Here is a 23649-nt window from a genome sequence, read left to right as displayed (position 1 = left end):
TTTTAGATGTTTCTATTTCGTATTATAGGCTAATGTAAAAGTTCTGAAAAATATTAATGTAACCTTAGAAACCACAAATTTTATTAGAATGAAAGAAAAATGACTTATGACAAACATAGATTTTACTGTCAGTGTTCGAAAGTTCTGTTGAACTTTCAATTCAAAATAATAAAAATATACTGGATGAAATGTTTATTTAATTGATTCGTTATTATTGATATTTATATAAAGTTTATAATATACACAGAAGAATGGATTCGTTTTGCTTCCCTACTGCACCATGCCCCACAAGAAAGGTATTAAAATATTCGAAACATTGGTCTTTCTATTACAACTTATTTTTTCAGCCCTTCTTAGAGCCCTCTGTACCCGATGCATCTCTATTAATGAATGTACCTCAACCTAACTCATATCAAGCTTGGAGAAATAATGAACAATCCAAAAAAGTAACCACATCAATTCTCAAAAAACAAGTTAGATTCAATCCTACACATCCTCCAGTCCATCCAATCGAAATGAACTCCAGCATTGAAAGATGTAATGGGCCTAATAATCCAAGCCCAACCCAATATAACACGCCACCTCTGAATAAAGTCTTGAAGAATAAGCCTTTTCAAGAAATATATATGGCTAATATTCCTAATAGGCAATTAGATTTGAGTTTACTCGATCTTAACAAGCCTGCTGCAAATACAAATGTCAATAATGTTGTACATAATAATACAGAATTACAGGAGAACCATGTAGAAAATTCAATTGAAGATATTACACCTATTCAAAAAACTCCTACAACATATAAAGAATTTCTAGAGATGCAGAAAAATATGAGAGAAACTGAAAAGTCCAATCAAAAATGCGAAGTGAATGATTGTATTACAGATATTTTCAATTATACTTCGCCTAGAATTGAAGCCAGGAGAAGGAGAGTTTCTAAAGACGATAAAATATCAAAGTTTGCAAAGGATAAGCCTGAAACATCGAGAAATCAGATACGTAGCAAAGAAAGCCCTCCTAACTTGCAAACAAAACTGTTTAATCAAAATGCAGACATTTTAAGTGATTCCAATGTTAGGGAGAAAGAAAATATGTGCCACACTAGTAGAATTCCAGAAAATCAACAATTATTACTGCCTAACAAAGTAAATTACGAATATAATTCATTTGATTTGAGAAAGGTAGGTTTAATTTTCTCCAAAAAACAAAGTTAATGATATTAATTAAAATCAATTTTAGGATTTAAGGAACTTCAGAGCTCAAACAGATCAGTTAATTCAAAAATGTGATAGCGCAGTTCAGACAAGCATGATGAACGATTCGAAGAAGGAAGAAGAAAAGCAAGTGTCCACTGAGGTAGCAAAAAATTCAGATGAACCAACAGTGAAAGATCTATTGAAAATAATCCAGCAACAAAACGAGCAACTTTTGGTACTACAGAAGCAGGTAGCTTGTTTGCTGGATTTCAAAGACAATCAGAAAAGAATCGAAGGTAATAACCAAGGAATTAATGAAGGAAACAAATTTATACATCCTGCAAATGATCAGAGGGATTATCCCCTAAGTGGGGGAAGTACGCCCAGAAAAGGACCCCTTCCGAAGTTCTCTATTGATTTGATGACCAGTTTTGAGGTGTCTTTCAGGTGGGTTTATTATTTTGTTTTACGTAGGAGTCGCTTTTTTTCGTGTTAAAGTTACAATTCAAAAGTTTGAATTTCAACAATAAGAAAGTAAATGTTTATTTGATGAGAAATCCATGGTTTTATTTATTGTACAACTTTAAATCTCACCTTGTATAAAAATGCCATCTTCAACACGAGTTGTGGAATCAATTATGTTAATTTTCAGACCACAGCAAAATATGTATCAGAGAAAGCAGAGAGATTTCATCTCCCAGGAACCCAAAATACAGGAAATTACAGAGAATGGTACAGACAACGTTAATTATAATAACGAAGGTGTGAAGCCTATAATGGATCCTTCTCTGTACTTTCAGAATCCTATTACGGTCCAGGAAAATTGCCCCAGTCCTGAGCCGAGCATAAACATCGATATGAAAGATTACGAAAGTTCAGAGTTAGTACAATTTTTGGTTTCGTTTGAAACTTAAAAAAAAAAACTAATTAATGTGACTAATTTTTTTAGAGAGGACGATGAGGATTTTTCTTCAGATATTGGTGCTTCTTTCTATAAGAAAATGATGGTGAGTAAATTCAACATTTTTTATTGAAGTGTATATTTATTGCAACTGTAATAATACATAGTAAAATTGGGCTTAAAGATTGTTATGTTTTTCTACTGGAAGGGGTATACCTTTTTTTTTACCTCTTGATTTCTGTCAGCTCACATTTTCCCATCTAAGCAATAATTTTTGATTTATGTTATTATTAATTCCCCTTGACGATAATTGAAAATTTCAGGATCAGGTGAACAAGATGATTCAAAATGCCCAACAACAAACAACTTATGATGGCAAAATTTCGAATAGCGAGGAAGTGAGAGAAAGGACTCTTAGCAAAGTGAGAGATGCCACCATTAAGCAGCTGAAAAGGATAGGGATGAATTTTTCGCCCATTGAAGAGGTGTCCGGAACAGAATGGTACGCATCTGTCCTAACCTAACATAACCTAAATTTATTTATCTTGCATTACTTATTCTAACCTCCGAACTTTACAAAAATGATCCGACGAGTACCTGGCTACTGTTATCTCTATTGAATCTTCTTCCATTCAATATAACCTCTCTTTCAGTCTCAGATCAAAAGATGACGATACATCTGATCAGATAAATGCAGCTGTCAAACAGTTGTTGATGAAGTACTTGCCCGACGATCAATTGTCGAAACTGACAAGAGGAGAAAATATCGAAGCCAGAAACAGAAAACGTAGCACAGATAAGATTGTGTTGAATTCCAGAGGACCACAATTTTCTTTCGCAACCGTCCAGTTCATGAAGAAATACGACTTGATTGCCAGTGACGGTAAGTACAATATTCGAGTAAATGGCTGATGAAAATACCCCTTTTTTGTGTTAGAATATTAAAACTTTCAATTTGTGCTTGAATAACTGAAAAAAATCAAAATCTGCATGCCAAATGCTGTGAAAAAAATCACAAGAATACTAATTTGAATGATTACTCTTGTCTTCATGTTGGTAATTTTCTAATTTTATTTTTACCTTATTGAAGGAAATGACGCACCTAGAAAACCTAACATTCGCGAGAAAGTTAAATCTCCAAGAGCGTACAAGAGAATGCATCAGAATAACCCTAAAATATTGGACATTTCGAGTCTAAAACAGCAACCCAAACTTTTATGACATGTAAGTGCCATTTGGTGGTGAATTTAATTTTTTTCAACATAATTTTTTTTTATAGGTAAAGATCAAGATCTCCACATGAAGCGACATATTCTATTTAAGTTTTATTATATTGTGACTGAATTTTCAGATCATTTTGAATTTTATACTACACAATTTATTCAACTACAGTTCAATAAATAAACTTTATTTATTACACTCCTCGTTTATATACTGAAGGATTCTCCACAGCCGCAAGTTCCTTTTATATTGGGATTATTAAACACAAACTCTGAGGTTAATTTGTTCTCGACATAATCCATCTCGGTGCCTAGCAGAGTCAACTGTGCTTTTTTATCTATAAAAACAGTAACGCCATCCTGCTTAACTTCTTCATCCAAATTTTCTAAGAAAAAAATTGTGAGTGATGTATTATTGCATTTAAAATTGTTCACTACCTTTCTGCTTTGCATATGACAGTGTGTAAGACAGACCATTGCAGCCTCTTTGTCGAACACCCACTTTTAGACCCACCTAAGTATAAAAATGGTCATTTTTGATCAACTGCAAACGAAATCACTTACGAATTCATCTTTTCCTTGTAGAAGTAGTTTAATTCTGTTGACTGCATTTGGCGTCTGAAAATCATCAATATAATTTGTAAAAATGATTAAACTTTCATGCCGTTGAAGAAATTCACTGTTCAACAGTGATAAATAAATCCCTATATGAAAAAATTCAATTTATTTATGGAACGTGAGGAAAAATCTCACCAGGACAAGAGCAGCCCTTGTTGGTAGCAATTTTCTCTTCACAGCTCTTACTGTGGCACTAGCAACGGTTGCTGCCATCATATTAGTGTCATTTATTCAAGAAATTGGATCAGAACTGGTTTAATTTATATAAGAATTTAGACATATTAACTTCAAAATTTCATAACATTCGTTTAACCTTAATCTTGATTGTCATTGATCTTAGTATCTATGTCTCTTTCAAACATAGAGTAAGTATAGGTTTCCAGTGTTTCCAATAGATGAATATAATAAAATCATGTTGGTACAATAAAATTAAAAACAGTTTTTTTCTTTCTCCTGGGAAATTATTTTGTTAAGACTTGTGTAATGTTACTTACTTACTTAATTCATACACGCTCGATATGTACAATTTCTCAGTGAAATATAAACATTACGTTACGTATGATATTCAAATTCTTTCATTACACCAAACACTAAGTGCTAATGCAGAATAAACATAACATATTTACCGGAATAATAATGAGTTGTGAACAGTTTTGGAATTCAGAGATTAACAGTACACCTATTTCGATAGAATGAAGCACCGTAGTAACATTTGCCTAATAATTGTTTTTTGCAATTTAATTTCTTATTCTCAATCGTGGAAACCTCCCATAATATGGGAAGAAGGCATCAACTGGGTTCAGGTAAGTAAAAAATATCTATAATTATTGTAAAAAGAAAATTTTTGTTCAGCCAAAAATAAAAAACTAGTGACCTTAGTATTCAAAAATTGCAGCTCTTGTACTATTATACCTTAATGAGATATGTCCGTCTGTATGCCATTTCACTCGGATACTGTACGGATGAAATTTTGTAAATGAAAGAAAAAACTAATCATAAATTCAATGAACTCACTGTTTATGTGAAAAAACGGAGGTTTTTCTTGAGACTATCGCATCCGCCATTTAGGCAATTATAATGTAATATTCGCGCATCCGCCATTTTACGTTTAGTGGATAATTTAATTCCGATTTGAACATGCTTTTCAGATGGTTGTTGGAATTGGAATACCTGTAGATTTGAAGGATGCAACTATAACCATTGGTAGCGCAGCTAAAGCTTATTATTTACTGCCAACCAACACCTCAAATACTGATTACACAACGTATGAAAGAACACAGGGACGCTCTTTGCTTCGGCAAAGAATATACTCTACTGTCGAAGATATTTTGCAAAGGTAAGAATGAAATATACACAGAAAATACTTACAGAGTCAAAACACATTTCCATAAGAAAAAAGTTATTTATAAAAGGCCTTAACTTTTTTGATCGTTTTTCAATTTCCAATGAATTAAAGGTATATTTTTTCAGGTATGGTTTTGGTGACGGTAAATCATGCTTATTGAAATTGATTTGTGATTATTCCAAAAAAGAAACTGGAAAAAATACGCTAATATCTAAAGTTGTGGACATAATATTGAGGTGAATATTGGGAATTGATTTTTTGCTTATTTATCTGTGTTATCCATAAATGCAGAAATATTGAATGTTTATTTTTCAGACCATCGTCCACAACTGACGAAACTAAAGAAAATATCTATTTCTCAGCTGAAAATATGGGAGCAGCAAATATGGATTGCAGTTATTTATTTCCTGAATGTGAACATGACATAATAAACACTTTTCTCAAAGAATATATATTTCCAGAATAAAATTCAAAAATGGGAATTTTCAAGCGTATTTTCTTTTAGACGGTGAAGATACAATACAATGGGTGAAATTTTTTAGAGAAATTAACGAGTTAAAATAATACTATCTAATGTTTTCCAAAAGATTTTCACTTAATTGTATTTCAATCATATAAATAAAGTTAAAGTTATCGTTTTAACGTTCATTGTTATTTCATTATTAATCATTCTTATTTTCTGGATAAAGGTACTCGATTTTGGTTCTATCGATAAATAATAAATTCATCTTTGAAAAATGAAGTTATCTCAACACACTGCCTTTATAAAAGATTCAAACTTGACAGCCACAATTTCATCAATATCGAAAAGCCAATGAATATTAAATTTGGAAACCCCATTTAATTTTAATGTATGACATTTTCGGAGTGCAAGTTTTCTTTTATTCAGGACATGACATGAAACGGAAACTGATAAAGCTGTTCAGTTTCGCCTTTGTTCTTTGATATATCGCTTCGTCATTTTTTCCGATGGTTTTCCCGCTTTACAATTTTTTAATTTACGTATTTATAGTTATGTGTAATAGAACCGATAGTTCTGCATTTCCGATTCCAGATAATTCCTTGTTAGGTGAGAAAGTAGTCCAATTTCTCGGTTCATTTAATATTTGAAGAATTTGAACTCTTAATAATATACTGGAACTTTAAAGAATGCTTACAGAATTTGAGGATAGGTAGACTAGAAAAGTAGATCGAAGTACTCAGTAGATCTAGAAAATCGATAATCATACAGTAGATCTTAGAACATTCTTAGCAGTAGATCTATAAAATCTGGAGAAAAGACCTACAACAGATTACCAGATTCATAGATAAACTAGATAATATTAGTTTGTCTATGACCAGATTGCTCTTTGGAACTACATTTCCGGTAGATCTAATCAACCTATAAATTTATAATTTCTAAAAACATTTAAACAATGAAAAAGGGACTTTCAAAAATGGAGAAAACGTTGGGAAATCCTAAAAAAGAGCTTTTCACAGACCTCTTCGTTTGCCAGGAAGATGACCCACATGTGTCCGTTTATTTCCATGCACAAAATTTTCAAAAACATTAATTACCTCCCGAATACTTTTTGCAGCTATAGTGGTAGATGAGGAATTCGTTACTACGGAATTCAAAAACGCCAAAGCAACAATAGAAGATTTTGAAAAAATAGTCACCCAATTAAACATTAAGGAAAATCACATAAGAATAGGGTATTATACATCTATGGGGTTCAAATTCAAAAGAGGTAACTTACAATTGATCTGAGAGTTCTTCTATTTTAAACCTATATTTTATTCTAGACATATCAGGTATCTTAGCAATAACTTCATGCAAGAATACATGGAAAGTATATGACAGAGCCGATGGGGAATTTATACCGTTTATTGCTTTATCAGGTAATCTTTAAAGAATGAGAATATAAGTGAACAAAAAAGCTTATTTCTTCTAGAGGTTGATTGTCCAAGGTTACCTGCAGGAAAAGCTATCAATATTCCATTAACTAAACTAGGAGAAGAAATGTCACAAATACTGCTAGATTTAAGAACTTCCACAATTTTCAAATGGAAATCTGTTGTTCTTATTTACGACAGTAGTATGGGTAAGTATCTCTAAGCTATATAGATTTAAAAGCTGACATATACTCTTTAACAGCCAGAGATATGGTTTCTAGAATAACTGCTTCTCTAACCGACGATCTGCCAATAACAACCCAATCGACTGCTTTTTCTCTCATTAAGTTGAACGATACACAATTTAATAGCAAAAAGAACAGTCTCGTGGATCAGCTCACATCGATATCAATGAAAAAGACGGAATTGAACTTTCTAGTAGTTACTCACAGGAGAGTCGTTGAAAAAGTGATGGCCGCTGCAGAACTAACTAATCTTGTGAATACAGAAACGCAGTGGCTTTATGCCATACCGGATACAAGCCGAGGTGTGAAAAAGAACATGAAGAAGTTGAGGAAGTCTCTGAGAGAAGGTAGTAATGTTGGGGTTATTTATAATAACACGGAGACTGATTCTGGTTGTGTTGTAAGTATTTATGGAATAGTAGTGGAACTTCCGCAACAAGGACGAAAATGTTCACATTGGAACCATATTTTGTTCCTTTAAATGTTTTTAGGGTGGTTTATTGTGTCACTTTCGAACGCTAGTTGCTGGTTTCTCTACAGCTCTGTATGAAACAATGAGAAATGAATTGGACCTAGCCGATCAAGTTTCTGGAGAAGAATGGGAAGCAATCAGGCCGACCAAATCGGAAAGACGAACCTATTTACTCGAGAAAGTATTGGTAAGAATCTGGAATAAAGATAATTTTCGACGCCACAATATTTCAATATAAATCGCACATTTAATGACTGAACTCACAATTAGAAGCCAATTTTGATTTTATTTCTAATATATTACAAGTAACGATGCTTGGAAAGTTTGAAAAAAAAATGGAATCCAATAATGGTTGATGCGCGCACAATGTTAGCCTATTTTTTAAATGGTAGGCGTGCTTGTCAGCTATGGTGGATGCGCGCATACTAACGGGTGTTTTTTTTCGAGCTATATAACTTTAAATTGGCATTACTGTTCAAGATGGCGACCGATTTAACAGCTGTCAAGTGATTTATTCTCAGTTTGGTTTGGCAATTCATAATGAATAGACTCACGCCTGAACAACGCTTGCAAATAGTGCAATTTTATTTCGAAAATGATGGTTCTGTGCGGAATACGTATCGCGCACTACGTCCATTTTATGTTGTTTAGCGATGAAGCGCACTTCTGGTTGAATGACTACGTCGACAAACAAAACTGCCGCATTTGGAGTGAAGCTAATCCTCAAGTGTATGTCGAAACACCGTTACATCCAGAAAAACTGTTTGGTGCGCCTTATGGGCTGGTGGAATCTTTGGTCCGTACTTCTTCAAAAACGATGATGGCCAGAACGTTACAGTCAACGGTGATCGGTATAGAGCCATGATTACTAACTTTTTCATTCCTGAATTGAACAACCATGATGTTCAGGAGCTGTGGTTCCAACAAGACGGCGCAACATGTCACACAGCCCGTGCCACAATCGATTTATTGAAAGATACGTTTGGTGACCGCCTAATTTCACGTTTTGGACCTGTGAATTGGCCTACAAGATCTTGTGATTTAACACCGCTAGACTACTTTCTGTGGGGCTATGTAAAGTCATTGGTCTATGCGGATAAGCCACAAACCCTTGACCATTTGGAAGACAACATTCGCCGTGTTATTGCTTATATAGGGTCACAAATGTTGGAAAAAGTCATAGAAAATTGGACGTCCAGATTGGACTACATCCGAGCCAGCCGTGGCGGTCATATGCAAGAAATCATATTTAACATGTAATGCCACAAGATTATCTTGCGGATGAATGAAATTCATGTCAATCGAATAATACATCGTTGTTTTATTGCAATTCAAAGTTCTATAGCTCTAAAAAAACACCCTTTATATCTATTTTCTGAGTAGTGGATGCGCCCTGATTTTTTTTTCTTGTTAATCCTTTTTATCCACAACCGCGAATAACTAATAAGTGAGAGCCCTTCTCTTTTTCAGGGTTACCTGCGAAAGAACGGAAAATGCGACAATTGCACCAATTGGATTTTCAGAGCTGCAGACAGTTGGGGTAACAATTTCAACGCTGATGCTAACGATACCTCGATACAGTTGGGAAAGGTTGGTAGCTGGACTCCGATTATGGGTGCTGAAATGTCAGACGAATTATTTTTGCATGTGGCGCACGGTTTCAGGAAAAAGAAGTTAAAGCTGGTAACGGTGCATGTAAGTCGGTTAGTAAATAATAATATCCACACTTTTAGCGAACTCTGACACAGCCATCTACAGAGAACACAGTTTGGCAAAGTTGTAAGAAGAGGCCTGCCCTTCAATTCGTACTGCAAAATATACACTATATTTGAATGTAAAGCTGTTTTTTTTTACTTCAGAAGAGTTACGTTCCAAGGAATATCTTCAAAATAACAGTAATATGTCTTACATGGTTAATAAATCAAATTAAATGCGCAAAAATATTACAGCAAGTATTAGTTCACGTTGATCACAGCACTGAAATTACTTCATTGCTCTTAATTTTTCACTGAAACTACTAAACACAAACTAAACGAAAACACATATAAACACCACTAACTTACAAGAAGTGCCAGTCTCCACGCGACGTTGCCATTTTATTATATCTCAAACTTGTACTTCAGTAGGCTAAGCCTCTAACTTGTCCTAACCTAAAGATATTGTAGAATCCTCCTTGGCAAATAATATCAGTTGGCGATGCAAAGACCGAACCAAAACACAGGGGGTTAACGTTCGATATAATAAACCATTTAGCCAGAAAGCTAAACTTTACATACTCCGTACATGTGCTATCAATAGAGAACAAGAATGAGCAAACTTCTTCGAATCTTCAGTTAGACACTAACGATACATCCACTCCTACCGATGTGGAGGAATTGACAAACTTTGTGACCAACTGGATTCCTCCTGTTATGATTGATATGGTGAAGAATGGAAATGTGGCTTTTGCCGCTTACGGTGCAACCATCACAGAGAAATATCAGGTGGAGATCGATTTTACTAATCCCATCTCTGTACAATCTTACACTTTTTTGGTGGCCAGGCCGAAAGAGTTGAGCAGAGCACTGCTTTTCATGGCTCCTTTCAGTGGTGATGTAAGTAAGATTCAATAACGCACCATGTTGCTTGAAATTGTAGTTTTGTCGAAAACTTCAGAGCCTTCTTGGTGTTGCATATTTTATGTCATAGAGTATATGTATATACCTATTTTAATGTAGAAAAATACTCCATAATTATTTATTTAGCTTTAATCCTCAACTTTTTCTTCCTCAGACTTGGTTATGTTTATTGATAGCAATATTTTCTGTTGGTCCAATTCTCTATTGTATACACAAAATAAGTCCCATGCCCGAGCAAAGAGAAAGAGCTGGGGGTCTATTCAGCATCCAGAACTGCATATGGTACATGTACGGTGCCCTTTTACAGCAAGGTTGGGGATTGTTCATGTTAATCGAACTATAAACCATCTAACATTTCTTCTTTAGGCGGTATGCATCTACCCCAAGCGGACAGTGCCAGAATATTGGTAGGATCTTGGTGGTTGGTAGTACTGGTCATTGCTACCACCTATTGTGGAAATCTGGTGGCTTTCCTGACTTTTCCCGAGATGGAAAAACCTCTAACTACTATAGATGCCTTGCTGAATAAGGAGGGTAAAATTTCTTGGAGTATGGTTGAAGGAAGTTACATAGAAGAAGAACTACAGGTTGGTAAGTATAGTTATGAAATTGAAATCACTAGCTAACTCATTCTTCAGAATTTGGGCGATTCGAGATTTAAAGTCTTGTACACTTTGAGAGTTAAAAACCAGACAAGAGATAAAATTCTTGAAGAAGTTTCGAAGGGAAAACAAGTTTTCATAGACTGGAAGCTTCATTTGCAGTACTTGATGAGAAATGAATACATAAGAAACAATCGATGTGAATACGCTTTAGGTAAAAGGAAATAATTTATCATCAAATCTATTTTTTGTAAGAATTTCGTTTGTAGCAACCGACGAATTTTTCCCCGAACGTATTGGTTTAATAATATCAAAGAAAAATCCTTATCTCTTCAGGATAAATAAAGGGTAAGTTGGCAGCAATGCCTTTACGTAGAACAAAATATAGTGAGTTGTACCAACTGAACAAGAATTAGAAGAAGAATTTTTTTTAAGAATAAAAGAATTGCATCAATTTGGATTGATCCATAAATGGTTAAAGGAATACCTCCCAAAAAAAGAAAAATGTTGGAAGAGTGGTCAAGGGTCGCAAGCCAACAATCATATAGTTAATATGGATGATATGCAAGGCAGTTTTTTTGTCCTTTTTTTGGGTAATTTTTAGTTAATAAAAACTTTAATTTCACTCATACACCATTTTTATCCTTGAAATTCCAGGTTTTCTGCTAGCCCTTTTATTCATCTTCGTTGAAAGAGTTTGGTTCCGTCAAAAAACGAAAAGAAAGGTGAAAAGCATTGTACCGTACACTAAATGAGATTTATCAAATAAATTGTAAAAATTGCATATAATAATTAATTCAATAAATCTGTAATATACAAATTTAATGAATATTACTTCCTTCAAATCATTTTTGTTTTTAAACGTGGGTTTAGTGGATCGAATAACTGTTTTAACACTTTTATAATATAAGTTTTATTCTTAAACAGAACAGGAGAACAACGGCTTCCAAGTTTTTTTTTATTCAACTTATGACGTACTACTCATAGACAAGACAAGACTATATGCGGCTGCGCAATACATGTCATTGATACAATCATAGAATATGATCAGTGTTACCACTAGGATAAATTAACTTGCCATTGTTCCCTAAACATAATAACAACACTCCCCCTCAATGGTAAGTTACCCAAAAAAATTTCTTAAAATACATTGCAGTTGATTGTAAAATTATTGAATGAACTTAGAGACAGCGGTTTCGTGAACAAATCTGCGAGTTGCAGTTTGGTTGGAATATACTTTAGTGAAACTGTTTTATCATTTATTTTGTCTCGAATGAAATGATAACGAATATCAATATGTTTGAGTCTCTTGTGGAACTCTGGGTTCCTACACACTTTGATAGCCGATTGATTATCTTCATAAATCATGACATTTAAACTATCACAAATTTTTAAATCACTAATTAAACTCTTAAGCCAACAAGCTTCACTTATGGCTAAGCTTAAAGCTATATATTCCGCTTCTGTTGAAGACAGAGCTACGGATGATTGTTTTCTAGAGCACCAACTGACTGTGCACCCAAAAACTTTAAATACATAACCAGACGTAGATTTCCTGTCTGTTCTATCCCCAGCCCAATCTGCATCAGCATATCCTTCAATTTCATTCTGAAAATCAGTTTTTCTAAAAACTAAACTTAAATTTTGTGTTTTTTGAACATATCTTAAAACTCGTTTAATCGATTGCCAAAGTTGTGAACTTGCAGTTGATTGATATCTACTTAGGATACTTATGCTTATACATAGATCTGGGCGAGAGCATAACATGGCATACATTATAGAACCTATTGCTGCTCTACATCTTTCTTCAATTTCTATACTTTCAGAATTTTTGCGTTTAAGATCATCATGTCTAAAATTTGGTTCCATAGGGGTATTACAAGGTTTACAGTTTTCCATTTTAAAAATTTTCAACATTTTCTTTAGATATAAAGTTTGGTTGATTATGATTTCATTTTTCAATACATTTTGTGTGATGTGCATACCCAAAAAATAACTGATACCTCCTAAGTCTTTCATTTTAAAGTGTTGATTCAAAGTAACTTTTAGATCATCAACCTCTTTTTCATCTGATCCGGCAATTAATAGATCATCAACATAGATCAATACAAAAATCTTTGAACAGCCTGAAATTTTGTAGTAAATACAGTATTCATTTTGAGATCTTACAAAGTTCAATGTCATCATTAAATCATTAAATTTTTTATACCAATTTTTTGGTGAGGATCGTAATCCATATAAGGACTTCCTTAGCTTTGCAAATTTTCCTGTGTCAGTATTAAAACCTTTAGGTAATAAAATATATACATCATCATCTATTTCTCCATTTAAAAAAGCACTACATACATCAAGTTGATGTATCCTGAAATTTAAATTATTGCATATAGCTAAGAAAATTCTTACAGAAGTTAATTTCGCTACTGGACTATAAATATCGCCGTTTAATGGAATTGTCTGTTGAAAACCTTTTGCAACAAGTCTTGCTTTGAATTTCGTGACACTACCGAACTCGTCTTTCTTCCTCTTATACACCCATTTGCACTCTATGACAGGCCTTTTAACATCACTATCACACACTACTTCAAACGATTCATTTTCTTGCAACGATTTTACTTCCTCCTCCATTGCCTTCCTCCATTGCTCAGCCTCAACGCTTTTCATAGCATCTTCATAGCATGTTGGTTCGTCATCTTCTGTAACTGTCAACAACAAACTATCCAAATCCATTTCAAAATCTTCAAACCTTGGGTTTCCTCTTAAGTTTCTTCTCAGGTTATATCTTCCATTCACTATTTCTTCACTGATTTCTGGATCCAACTCTTCTTCATCGGTAATTGTCTCTTCATCGTGTACAATATTATCAATTTGGGTATCTTCTAACTCCAAGTCTTGATTTTCTTCAATATTACAGAATTCAGTTATTTTACCTTTTGTTTCTTGAACTTTTTCTGGTAGGAATATTACATCCCTCTGTATGACAACCTTGTTTTTATCAGGTAAATACACTCTAAATCCCTTTGTGTCTTCTCCATAACCAAGGAAGTATCCTTGTTCATTTTTTGTGTCCCACTTCAATCTATTTTCCTTAGGTACTAGTACTGAAACTCTACTTCCAAAAATATTAAAATTTTCCATCTTATATTCCTTTTGATTCCATAATTCAAAAGGAGTTTTAAACTGAACAATGCTTGGACCAGAGCGATTCAGAACATATGTAGCGGTATTTATTGCTTCTGCCCAAAACATTTTTGTCAAATTTTTATTGCTATGTAACATTGTCCTGGCTGCTTCAACCAATGTTCGGTTTTCTCGTTCCGCCCTTCCATTTTGTTGGGGAGTATATACCACTGTGCGTTGGTGGCATATACCTCTGCTTTGCAGACATTCCGTTACCTGTTTGTTCACAAATTCTAAACCATTGTCTGTCCTCAAAACTTTCATCTTTGCACCAGTTTGCCTTTCTGCCATAGATATATAATTTTCAATTGCTTTTGCTACTTCAGATTTCTGCTTTAGGAAATAAACATGTCTATATGAGGTGTAGTCATCTTTAAATAATAAAAAATATCGAGCTCCTCCTAACGAAGGTGTTTCCATAGGACCACACACATCTGCATGAACTAGCTCTAAAGGTACAGTAGCTCGTGATTCACTATGTTGAAATTTTAATTTATGTTGTTTGCCCGATAAACAGTATTCACAAATAAATTCATTGTTTATATACTCAACATTCATTTTTTTAAGGAAATCTTTGATGTACTTAATATTTTGATGTGCTAATCTGTGATGCCAAGTCTCTAAATTTTCTATATTTTTAACTGTCATACATTCAGAAATATTATTAGTTAATTCATTTTCTATTTTGTTTTCATACATTTCCTTCTTGAACTGCATTTTATATAATTTATTCTGTCTTAGTGCCTGGGCTCTAATATTTCCATATTTATCAAAAAACTTACATGATGAATTATCAGATGACATGAAATATCCCTTATCAAGAGCACATCCAGCCGAGAATAAATTAAATTTTAGGTCAGGTATATACAAAACATTCGATAATGACGTTTCAATGAATTTTCTTCCATTATAGGACCACATTTTAATATTTCCATATCCTCTTACCTCCAATGTTTGCCCATTTCCAACTTGCACCATCCTAGGGGTTCGATCCTCGAACATTTTCTCGAACAAGCTTCTATCCCATGTCATATGTTCAGTGGCTCCCGAGTCAAGGTACCAATCACCTGATTTTACACCATCTGAATATACCATAAAAGCGTTGTGTTCCACTTCTTCTTTGACAGGATTCTTATTCGACGGTTCTTCCTTTTTCTTCTTGATCCAACAAGTCTGAACTAGATGTCCTTGTTTTCGGCAGTAACTGCAAAATTTATTTGTTTTATCAGCCTTATCATTCTTAGAGTTCTTAGTTCGAAAGTAACAGTTCTTTGCTATGTGACCAGCTTTTGCACAGATGTAGCATTTTTTGGTTGGATTATTCTGAGAACTCGTTTTGCTTACTAGTGCTGTTGTCGACTCTACTGTTTTGCATCTTTCTTCTTCAAGCAATAATCTAGAGGTTAACTCTTCCAATGTTTGATTTTTATCTGGAACTGACTCCCATGCTGATCTGAAGTGTTTAAAATGTTCTGGCAAGGTCATCAAGATTTTAGTAATTATCATTTTATCTGACAGAACTTCACCTGCAGTCTTTAATTTGGTTTTTATTTCCTCAATTTTGGATATAAATGTATTCACAGAGGAATCAAAGTCGAGCATGAAAAACCTTTGTTGTAGCAAATGCACACTTACAACTGATTCTTTATCATATACCGTTTTTAATTTGGTCCACATTTCTTTCGCAGATTCACATGACAGTAAGTGAGTTAGAGGACCTTCTTCCATACGTGTAACCAACAATTCTTGAGTTTTTGCGTCGTCCTTGAGCCATTTGTTAAGTTCATCTCCTGAACTGGGTTTTATTCTTGAACCATCCGCGATCTCGAAAAGACCTCGTCCTTTTAATATAATACTGGTTTGAAACTTCCATATGGGCCAATTATCACCATTTAATTTTAATGTCGTCGTGGTCGTGTTATCTGCCATTTTACACCACACGTGGTTTTTTCGATTTTACTTTTCACACACTCGAAAAACGTATCGTTAAATTGTTTTTATTCCAGTTGCACGACTGGGCCCATAACCTGTTTTTAAACGTGGGTTTAGTGGATCGAATAACTGTTTTAACACTTTTATAATATAAGTTTTATTCTTAAACAGAACAGGAGAACAACGGCTTCCAAGTTTTTTTTTTATTCAACTTATGACGTACTACTCATAGACAAGACAAGACTATATGCGGCTGCGCAATACATGTCATTGATACAATCATAGAATATGATCAGTGTTACCACTAGGATAAATTAACTTGCCATTGTTCCCTAAACATAATAACAACAATTTTATATACAGAATATCATCAGGTAAGCAGTAGGACAACGCTCTTTAATGTCATCATCATCAACAACCAGCCCTTTGCATCCACTGCTGGATATAGGCCTCCCTCATTTCTGCCCTTTCTTTTATGTCATCATACCAAAAATCACCAAGATCGGTCGACTGTTGCGAAAGTTAGAGGCGTTTGGAATTTTTTTAAATTTTCGAAAACGAGAGTTCTGAAGTGAATCTAAAAATCATTTCCTAATTAACCCAGATAGATATCTTCCATTTTCTTCTGACCATTGTTCCGCTGGTCATCAGTTATTGTAGAATTATATTCAAAGTGGCCATAAACGCAGTTACTGAAAAATTGCTGATTAGATGATTGAGCATAAACGAAGAGAACTTCAAATTGCATTTTCTTCTAGAACTCACTGGTGTCATCTAGGAAGAGTAGCTCGAACCCGTTTTTGGTGAGGGGGAAAGTATCACAGGAATCTATACGTATTTGGCCGCGGGAATAATTAGTTCAGTAAAATGGGGGTAGATGGCTTAGGTATAGCCACATTGCTCACTGATTCAAATTTTTGATTTTTTTAGGAAAAACTGACATAATTCGATTGTTACTAGTTCTGTATTAGGTCAGAAACATGTTTTCCGCGTTACTTGAGGAGTTTTCAGATGTAGATGCCCAAGTAGGTATCGATTCTTAGCAGAATAGTGTTTTTACATTATTTAATTACAATTTTCTTGCGAAATTGGGAATATTTCAGTTTTGAACTATGTTAAAAAAAACTGATTGCGGGTTAGTATTCAGTATGGAAAATTCTTTCAACATTTTTCAACCAAAATTCATAAAAAAAAATATTTATTTTTCGGAATTTATTCAAGGGAATATCGTAGTTTGGGACATGTAAATATATGCTTGCCCTGTTTAAAATCTACTGATTTTGGCCATCAGAGAAAAGACCAAACCCCCTTGAAAAAATCCCTCCCACAAAACTCCAATTAACTCAGTTTTGAGGAATTCTTTGGATGAACCGATTACAAATGGAAATTCAGCGTGAAAAATTCTTCTTGATATCAAATTATGAAGTCGATCTGAATCAAATTCTTTTTTTGACGAAAAACTATCCAAGGTGATATTATGATATCTTAAGAGGATTTCAACGTCATAGATTCCAAATTTGTCATTGATTCTTAACAGGAAATTTTTTCTACACCTTAAAAGCACAGTTTTTACACAACTGGAAAGTCTCAGTTGTGGGGCAGGCATACTCATTTTACAAGCCTCATATTTATGCCACCAGAGGGCAGACCATACTCCCTTTAAATTTTCCCATAAAATTCGGAATAACTCAATTTTGGTGACTCCTAGAGAGGAACTGATTGCAAAAACGGATTCAGCAGAAAAAATTCTTCGAAATATAAAATTTTAGAGTCGATCTGAACCAAAAACTTTTTTTGGAGAAAAAATATCCAAGGTTATAGTCTTGGTTTTTCCGAAAAAATCGACCGATCGAATTCAAACATTTTATGATAGTTTTGGAGAGTTTCGGGGTCGTAGAATCCGAATTAGGCATCCATTCTTACCAGAAAAATTTTTCTTCACCATAAAAGCACAGTTTTCATACAACTGTTGGGGGGCATCTTTTTCTCCCATTCGCAAGTTTCAGATTTATGCCACCAGAGGGCAGACCGAACACCCTTTAAATTCTCTTACAAAACTCGAAATAACTCAATTTCGGAGTATTCTAGGGAGGAACTGATTGCGAAGAGGAATTCAGCATACAAAATTCTTCATAATATCTGATTTTAAAGTCGATCTGAATAAAAATTTATTTTGTGAAAAAATATTCGAAAAATTGGTTGGAAGACTGCGGTCGATAGCCATTTGATTAACATGATCAATAAATTTAGTTTCTCTCTCTCGCCATTCGAAAAATTTTCCTATTCAATTCAAACATTTCATTATAGTTCCAGAGAGATCTCTCCTCTTTATATTAAATTTGAAGCAGATCCGGTCATAAACTCTCTCAGAGGAATTTTTCAAATTGCATTTTCTACATAGACCTATAATAACATATAATATTATTATAGGTCTATGGTAGAAACCTATATTTACAGAACTCGGTAAAGTACAGAAATTTTTTGACAACAGTGATAAACATAGATAAACTAGTTTGTGTATGGTGATAAATTATAACCTGTATCTGTCAGTGTATTGTAAATATTTACAATTCGTTCAAGTGTCGTAGAAATTCTGTTTTTCGGATGAACTGGTCGTTCGCAGTTGAAAAATTGTAGAGTGCATTTTACCGATGAAGGAAACATCTCCTCCAGTCTCAGCCATGGCTACCCCCACAAATGGAAGTGCTAATTTAGTGGACGAGTTTGAGGAAACCTTTCAAGTAATCAAAATCAGAATGATTGTTTTAGCATTGCTTTTACTTTATTTCTGCACCTCCATTCTAGTTATTTTATGGTAATGTCATTTTTTTTTTCATATTTCAATAATATCTCGCTTTTTATGTTGCAAAGTTATTCTTTGATGATGTTCACTTTATATACCTTTAAAGGTCATGATTATAGAGTAAAGAGCTTTTGTGTATGTGTTAAATATTATGTGTAGCTGTTAAAATTTTTATAAAGTATCACTTAATAGAATTTTTCATTGTGGGAACAAATCTTTTTACCTTAACTTGAATAATTCAAGATAACTAAAGAGTACCTTCATAACAGCACCTACAGTATCTTCCTATCATAGCAATGATTCTTTTCAGTATTGCCTCAACATTCTTACCAAGGAGGAAGCAGTGCCAGTTGCTGAAAAAGAAGAAATAAAAGTAGAGGTGGAACATAACACATTACGTTTCATTGACTTGGCACGTCAAATGGAAGCCTTTTTTCTACAAAAAAGATTTCTTCTGTCCTCGCTAAAACCTGAAACGATTATCAAGGAAGATATAAGTGAACTGCGATTCGAATTGACCAGAAAAGAGGAGATACTAAAAAAACACTCAGAGAAGATTGCCGTTTGGCAAAATTTGTTGAGCGATTTGAAAAACTACAACAAAACTTCGACACAAGGAAACACCATACCAAGCACTAATTCAGGGAATATTTCACCAATTGGTAATGAGATATTCCAGAAGAATCTGATAGGTAAAAAGATGAAATTTTCATGAAATTTGTGGTGATTGAAAATTGATTAATTTTGTCTTAGAAATGTCTGGAAACCCAAATTCTAAATCGTTATCAGGAATGGTGATGCCTTCGGCAGTTCAGATGTTGCAGCAAGAACAATTTCAACATCAAATGCACCAACAGCAACTACAGCAAATGCAACAGCAGCAGCTACAGATGCATATGCCGGTAATTGGACATTTACAATCAAACAGTTTTTAAATTACATTTGTCGACTGATATCAATAAATAAATCATTTTTGATATTTTTATTTTTCTCAGGTGCCCATGGGAATGCAAGGAGGGGTGAATCCGGGAATGGTATCTCCTGAGGTACTTCTCATGCAGCAATCGGGTCTGCAGTCTCCTCGGCTTCCTTTTCCTCAAGCAAGCCCTGGGAGAGTCATGCAGGGTCCTCTGGCATATTTAGAGAAGACGACCAGTAACATAGGTAAACTACCATGTTTCATTTTTTCAAAAAATATACTAGTTTACCCACCAGTTGTCCTGACAGAAATTTGTTTTCGGTTGGTACTTTCGAATATTAGGATTATAAATTTTACTTTCTTTCGAATGTAGAACTATCTTTGTGGTCCAATTCTAATCTCACTTCGCTCTATGACCGACAGCCGACATAATATCTGTCAAACTTACATTAACCTATATTCTGCAACTTGACACCGATTGTCAAACTCCCATAATCTATGAAGAATTTCAATACCCCTGAAATTTTAATGACCCTGTTCATCTTTCGTTTTTTAGGTTTGACTGATGGTAGGAGGTGACGAGGGCGTGGAAGAGGTCGTGGTAGGGGTAGAGGAAGAGGTAGGGGTCGCAGTCGCTCCACCTTACCGGATTTTGTCCCTCCCTGATCTCTTCTGCAGAGCGAAATCCAATGTTACCTGATGTATATTATGGTTTTATATTAATGTGGAAATATCCGTTGGACTATTGGGAAAAAATTGTTATATCGGTACTACTTGTTAGTTACCGTTGAACTGAATTTTTCAAGGATTTATCATCTTGAGATTGGGATGGTTGAGCAATATTATATTGAGGTTGAAATGTTTTTTCCTTAATAGTTCAGAATTGTTTGTTTTATCGTATATATTATTACATGTGTTGTTGTGTATTGTAGTCCCTTGAATAAAGTGTTGCTTAATAATGAAGGTGTGTGTTATTTTGATATTTATTTTTCTTCGAGTTGAAAGTTTTATCTTTAGTTCGTTTAGAAAAATTTGGAGGTTAAGACCTTTAGTGTCTTCAAAAATAGGTAGTTATGCGTTTGGTTTGGACTTTTCGCTAGAAAAATTGATTATTTAGACAGCGTCAGAAGCATAATGAAATGGCGGATGCGAAGCTACCAATATTTTTCAATTCATGTTTGTCATATGTGGTGGATGCGCAATAATTACAATATCAATAAAAAACATATTTAGAAGTATTCATATTGAAAATGAACACAAATCAATGAGCATTCCAGAGTACATTGACCAGGGGCTTCGATAGTTTCAGTATTTTGTAGTTTCATTTCAAACAATTGCTGAATTATGGATTACGTGAAGTCTACCGTCATTATATGACTCATCGATTAACGTTAACATGCAATATGTAATCTTTACGTGAAAGGCCGATAAACGCAAGCGAGTTCACCAACAAAAGAAAGAGTGAATTAATCAATACTTTGAAAAAATTCAGGTGTTTCCGAATTTGGGAAACATACAGCTTCAGTTTTTACAATCTTAGTTTACAAAATGATGTCTTTATTAGAGGATACCACACACTTAATTAGGAAAAGTGGCCTCCTGTTAAATTGTCTAAATTTTTGATATGTTATGGTGGATTTAGGCACCGTACCTACGAACTAAGGACTAATGGTGGATTTAGGCACCGTACCTAAGGACTAATGGTGGATTAAGGTACCGTACCTACGAACTAAGGACTAATGGTGGATTAAGGCACCGTACCTACGAACTAAGGACTAATGGTGGATTAAGGCACCGTACCTACGAACTAAGGACTAATGGTGGATTAAGGCACCGTACCTACGAACTAAGGACTAATGGTGGATTAAGGCACCGTACCTACGAACTAAGGACTAATGGTGGATTAAGGCACCGTACCTACGAACTAAGGACTAATGGTGGATTTAGGCACCGTACCTACGAACTAAGGACTAATGGTGGATTAAGGCACCGTACCTAAGAACTAAGGACTAATGGTGGATTTAGGCACCGTACCTAAGAACTAAGGACTAATGGTGGATTTAGGCACCGTACCTAAGAACTAAGGACTAATGGTGGATTTAGGCACCGTACCTAAGAACTAAGGACTAATGGTGGATTTATGCACCGTACCTAAGAACTAAGGACTAATGTTGGATTTAGGCACCGTACCTAAGAACTAAGGACTAATGGTGGATTTAGGCATCGTACCTAAGAACTAATGGTGGATTTAGCCACCGTACCGAAGGACTAATGTTGGATATAGGCACCGTACCTAAGGACTAATGGTGGATTTAGGCACCGTACCTAAGAACTAAGGACTAATGGTGGATTTAGGCACCGTATTTATATTGTTTAACAATGGGGAACAAATGAGAATTTTCAGGTCCTGTAGCGTCAAAACTAGTCTATAGAAATTGTCTCTGTTTTCAGGAAGTAACATTAATAGTTTATTTTCACAGCACTTGGGATGATTTCAATAGTTTTAGAAATGGTACAGTTACGAAAACTTGGTAAAGGCCAATTTAATTAATGGTGGATGCGAGAGTTGATATGATTTTTATCAAATGGCGGATGCCCTAATTAAAAACTAATTACTTCGTTTTTTTCCATAATTCCTAGAGAACAATTATAATTTAGGAAACATTATGCGTTCATGCAGTGTTTTCTACCCGAATACTAACAATCGCATAAATTCTCTGAAAAGACCTGAAATAATTACCATTTCGACCAATTGTTAAGCTATTTACGAGTGTTTTATGGAGTCATTATATGACTCACTGAGCATAATAAACATGCAATACGTAATGCGTACTGAAATGGACAACCAGCACAGGTGGGAAAATCAACAGATGGCCAAGAACTGATCAATATATTGAAAAAAAAAACTATTTTGTTGGGAATATAAATGAAACTCACTTATATCAATTCTCAACATATTATTGCGATACTTTCGGACCTGGAAAATATCAGTTTCTGAAACCTTTCTCGTTCTGAAATAATAAATTCATGCTAATGAATAATCTAATCATAAGAATTATGAAATGTTTAGTTCTATTGCTGATGAAAACCAGGCGCTAAGAACTATAGAGATTTCTTCTCATTTGTTATGTTATTCGAATGTTTGTATGTTTTTTTGGCTTCCATATTAATTCTCGGGTACTACCTTCACTATTTGAGAAACAAACATTCAAATAACATAATGAAATAATAATAATAATAGCACTCTCTCAAGTGCTATACCACTTTTTTCTGGTTAGAATTAGGCTTCAAAAGATTCGTGTCAAAATTTGTTGTTGCTTTAAAAATTGATGAAAACAAGTCTCGTGTATGGATGAAACACTGTTTTTGGGTGGGAAAAATTACTGTGTAAGTAAGGCAATGGCTTGATAAATGTTATAAGCTCCAGACCCCATCAGACCCTCCTGGATACGGCCTTGGTTGTGTCAATTGTGTAACACCCGGTATACAGTATACCGGCCAGGAATGTATTTGTGATGTTTTAAAAATCTATGGTTTAATTTTTTTGTATTATGGAGTCACAGAATATGTTTGATATGCTTTAAATCTCTATGACTCTAACTCTATGGTTGAAAGTTTTATATCGTATACTCTATGGTTGCAAGTTGTATATCATATACAACTTGCAACCATAGTCATAGAATTTCAAAGCATGAACAAACATATTCTGTGACTTCATTATATGAAAAACCT

At 34.3% G+C, this 23649-nt stretch overlaps 5 protein-coding genes across 7 annotated transcripts; 4 read left to right on the top strand and 1 right to left on the bottom strand.

Annotated features, from left to right (window-relative positions):
• Positions 1–106: 106 nt before the first annotated feature.
• Positions 107–3510, top strand: LOC123671530 (MATH and LRR domain-containing protein PFE0570w-like). The gene is made up of 9 exons (XM_045605425.1): positions 107–296; positions 348–1175; positions 1234–1637; positions 1843–2070; positions 2140–2197; positions 2415–2593; positions 2745–2974; positions 3182–3315; positions 3371–3510. The coding sequence occupies exons 1-8, from the start codon at positions 252–254 to the stop codon at positions 3310–3312; spliced, it is 2103 nt and encodes a 700-aa protein (XP_045461381.1). The 5' UTR covers positions 107–251; the 3' UTR covers positions 3313–3315; positions 3371–3510.
• Positions 3404–4267, bottom strand: LOC123671532 (iron-sulfur cluster assembly 1 homolog, mitochondrial). The gene is made up of 4 exons (XM_045605428.1): positions 4065–4267; positions 3876–3929; positions 3750–3825; positions 3404–3697 (listed from the first exon to the last, which is right to left on the bottom strand). The coding sequence occupies exons 1-4, from the start codon at positions 4143–4145 to the stop codon at positions 3519–3521; spliced, it is 390 nt and encodes a 129-aa protein (XP_045461384.1). The 5' UTR covers positions 4146–4267; the 3' UTR covers positions 3404–3518.
• A 155-nt stretch (positions 4268–4422) lies between these two features.
• On the top strand, positions 4423–5920 carry LOC123671529. Its single transcript, XM_045605424.1, has 4 exons — positions 4423–4732; positions 5078–5265; positions 5400–5510; positions 5590–5920. The coding sequence occupies exons 1-4, from the start codon at positions 4622–4624 to the stop codon at positions 5738–5740; spliced, it is 561 nt and encodes a 186-aa protein (XP_045461380.1). The 5' UTR covers positions 4423–4621; the 3' UTR covers positions 5741–5920.
• Positions 5921–6222: 302 nt separating this feature from the next.
• LOC123671527 (ionotropic receptor 93a) lies at positions 6223–11906 on the top strand. Of its 2 annotated transcripts, XM_045605420.1 has the most exons (14): positions 6223–6343; positions 6852–7004; positions 7060–7155; positions 7209–7358; positions 7412–7794; positions 7886–8053; positions 9337–9561; positions 10032–10460; positions 10639–10795; positions 10851–11071; positions 11123–11300; positions 11356–11434; positions 11522–11679; positions 11744–11906. In XM_045605420.1, the coding sequence occupies exons 1-14, from the start codon at positions 6244–6246 to the stop codon at positions 11839–11841; spliced, it is 2595 nt and encodes an 864-aa protein (XP_045461376.1). In that variant the 5' UTR covers positions 6223–6243; the 3' UTR covers positions 11842–11906. The 2 variants fall into 2 exon arrangements, with proteins under 2 accessions (XP_045461376.1, XP_045461377.1); XM_045605421.1 differs by lacking the exon at positions 10032–10460.
• A 6772-nt stretch (positions 11907–18678) lies between these two features.
• LOC123671528 (mediator of RNA polymerase II transcription subunit 28-like) lies at positions 18679–20880 on the top strand. Of its 2 annotated transcripts, none has more exons than XM_045605422.1 (5): positions 18679–18936; positions 19309–19690; positions 19752–19900; positions 19994–20162; positions 20474–20880. In XM_045605422.1, the coding sequence occupies exons 1-5, from the start codon at positions 18847–18849 to the stop codon at positions 20494–20496; spliced, it is 813 nt and encodes a 270-aa protein (XP_045461378.1). In that variant the 5' UTR covers positions 18679–18846; the 3' UTR covers positions 20497–20880. The 2 variants fall into 2 exon arrangements, with proteins under 2 accessions (XP_045461378.1, XP_045461379.1); XM_045605423.1 differs by having other exon boundaries at positions 18870–19010.
• Positions 20881–23649: the final 2769 nt, after the last annotated feature.

This window comes from Harmonia axyridis, chromosome 1, assembly GCF_914767665.1.
Source record: "Harmonia axyridis chromosome 1, icHarAxyr1.1, whole genome shotgun sequence".
Classification (NCBI taxonomy): domain Eukaryota; kingdom Metazoa; phylum Arthropoda; class Insecta; order Coleoptera; family Coccinellidae; genus Harmonia; species Harmonia axyridis.
The sequence above is the reverse complement of the archived record's forward strand: the minus strand, read 5'-3'. Positions and strand labels throughout refer to the sequence as shown.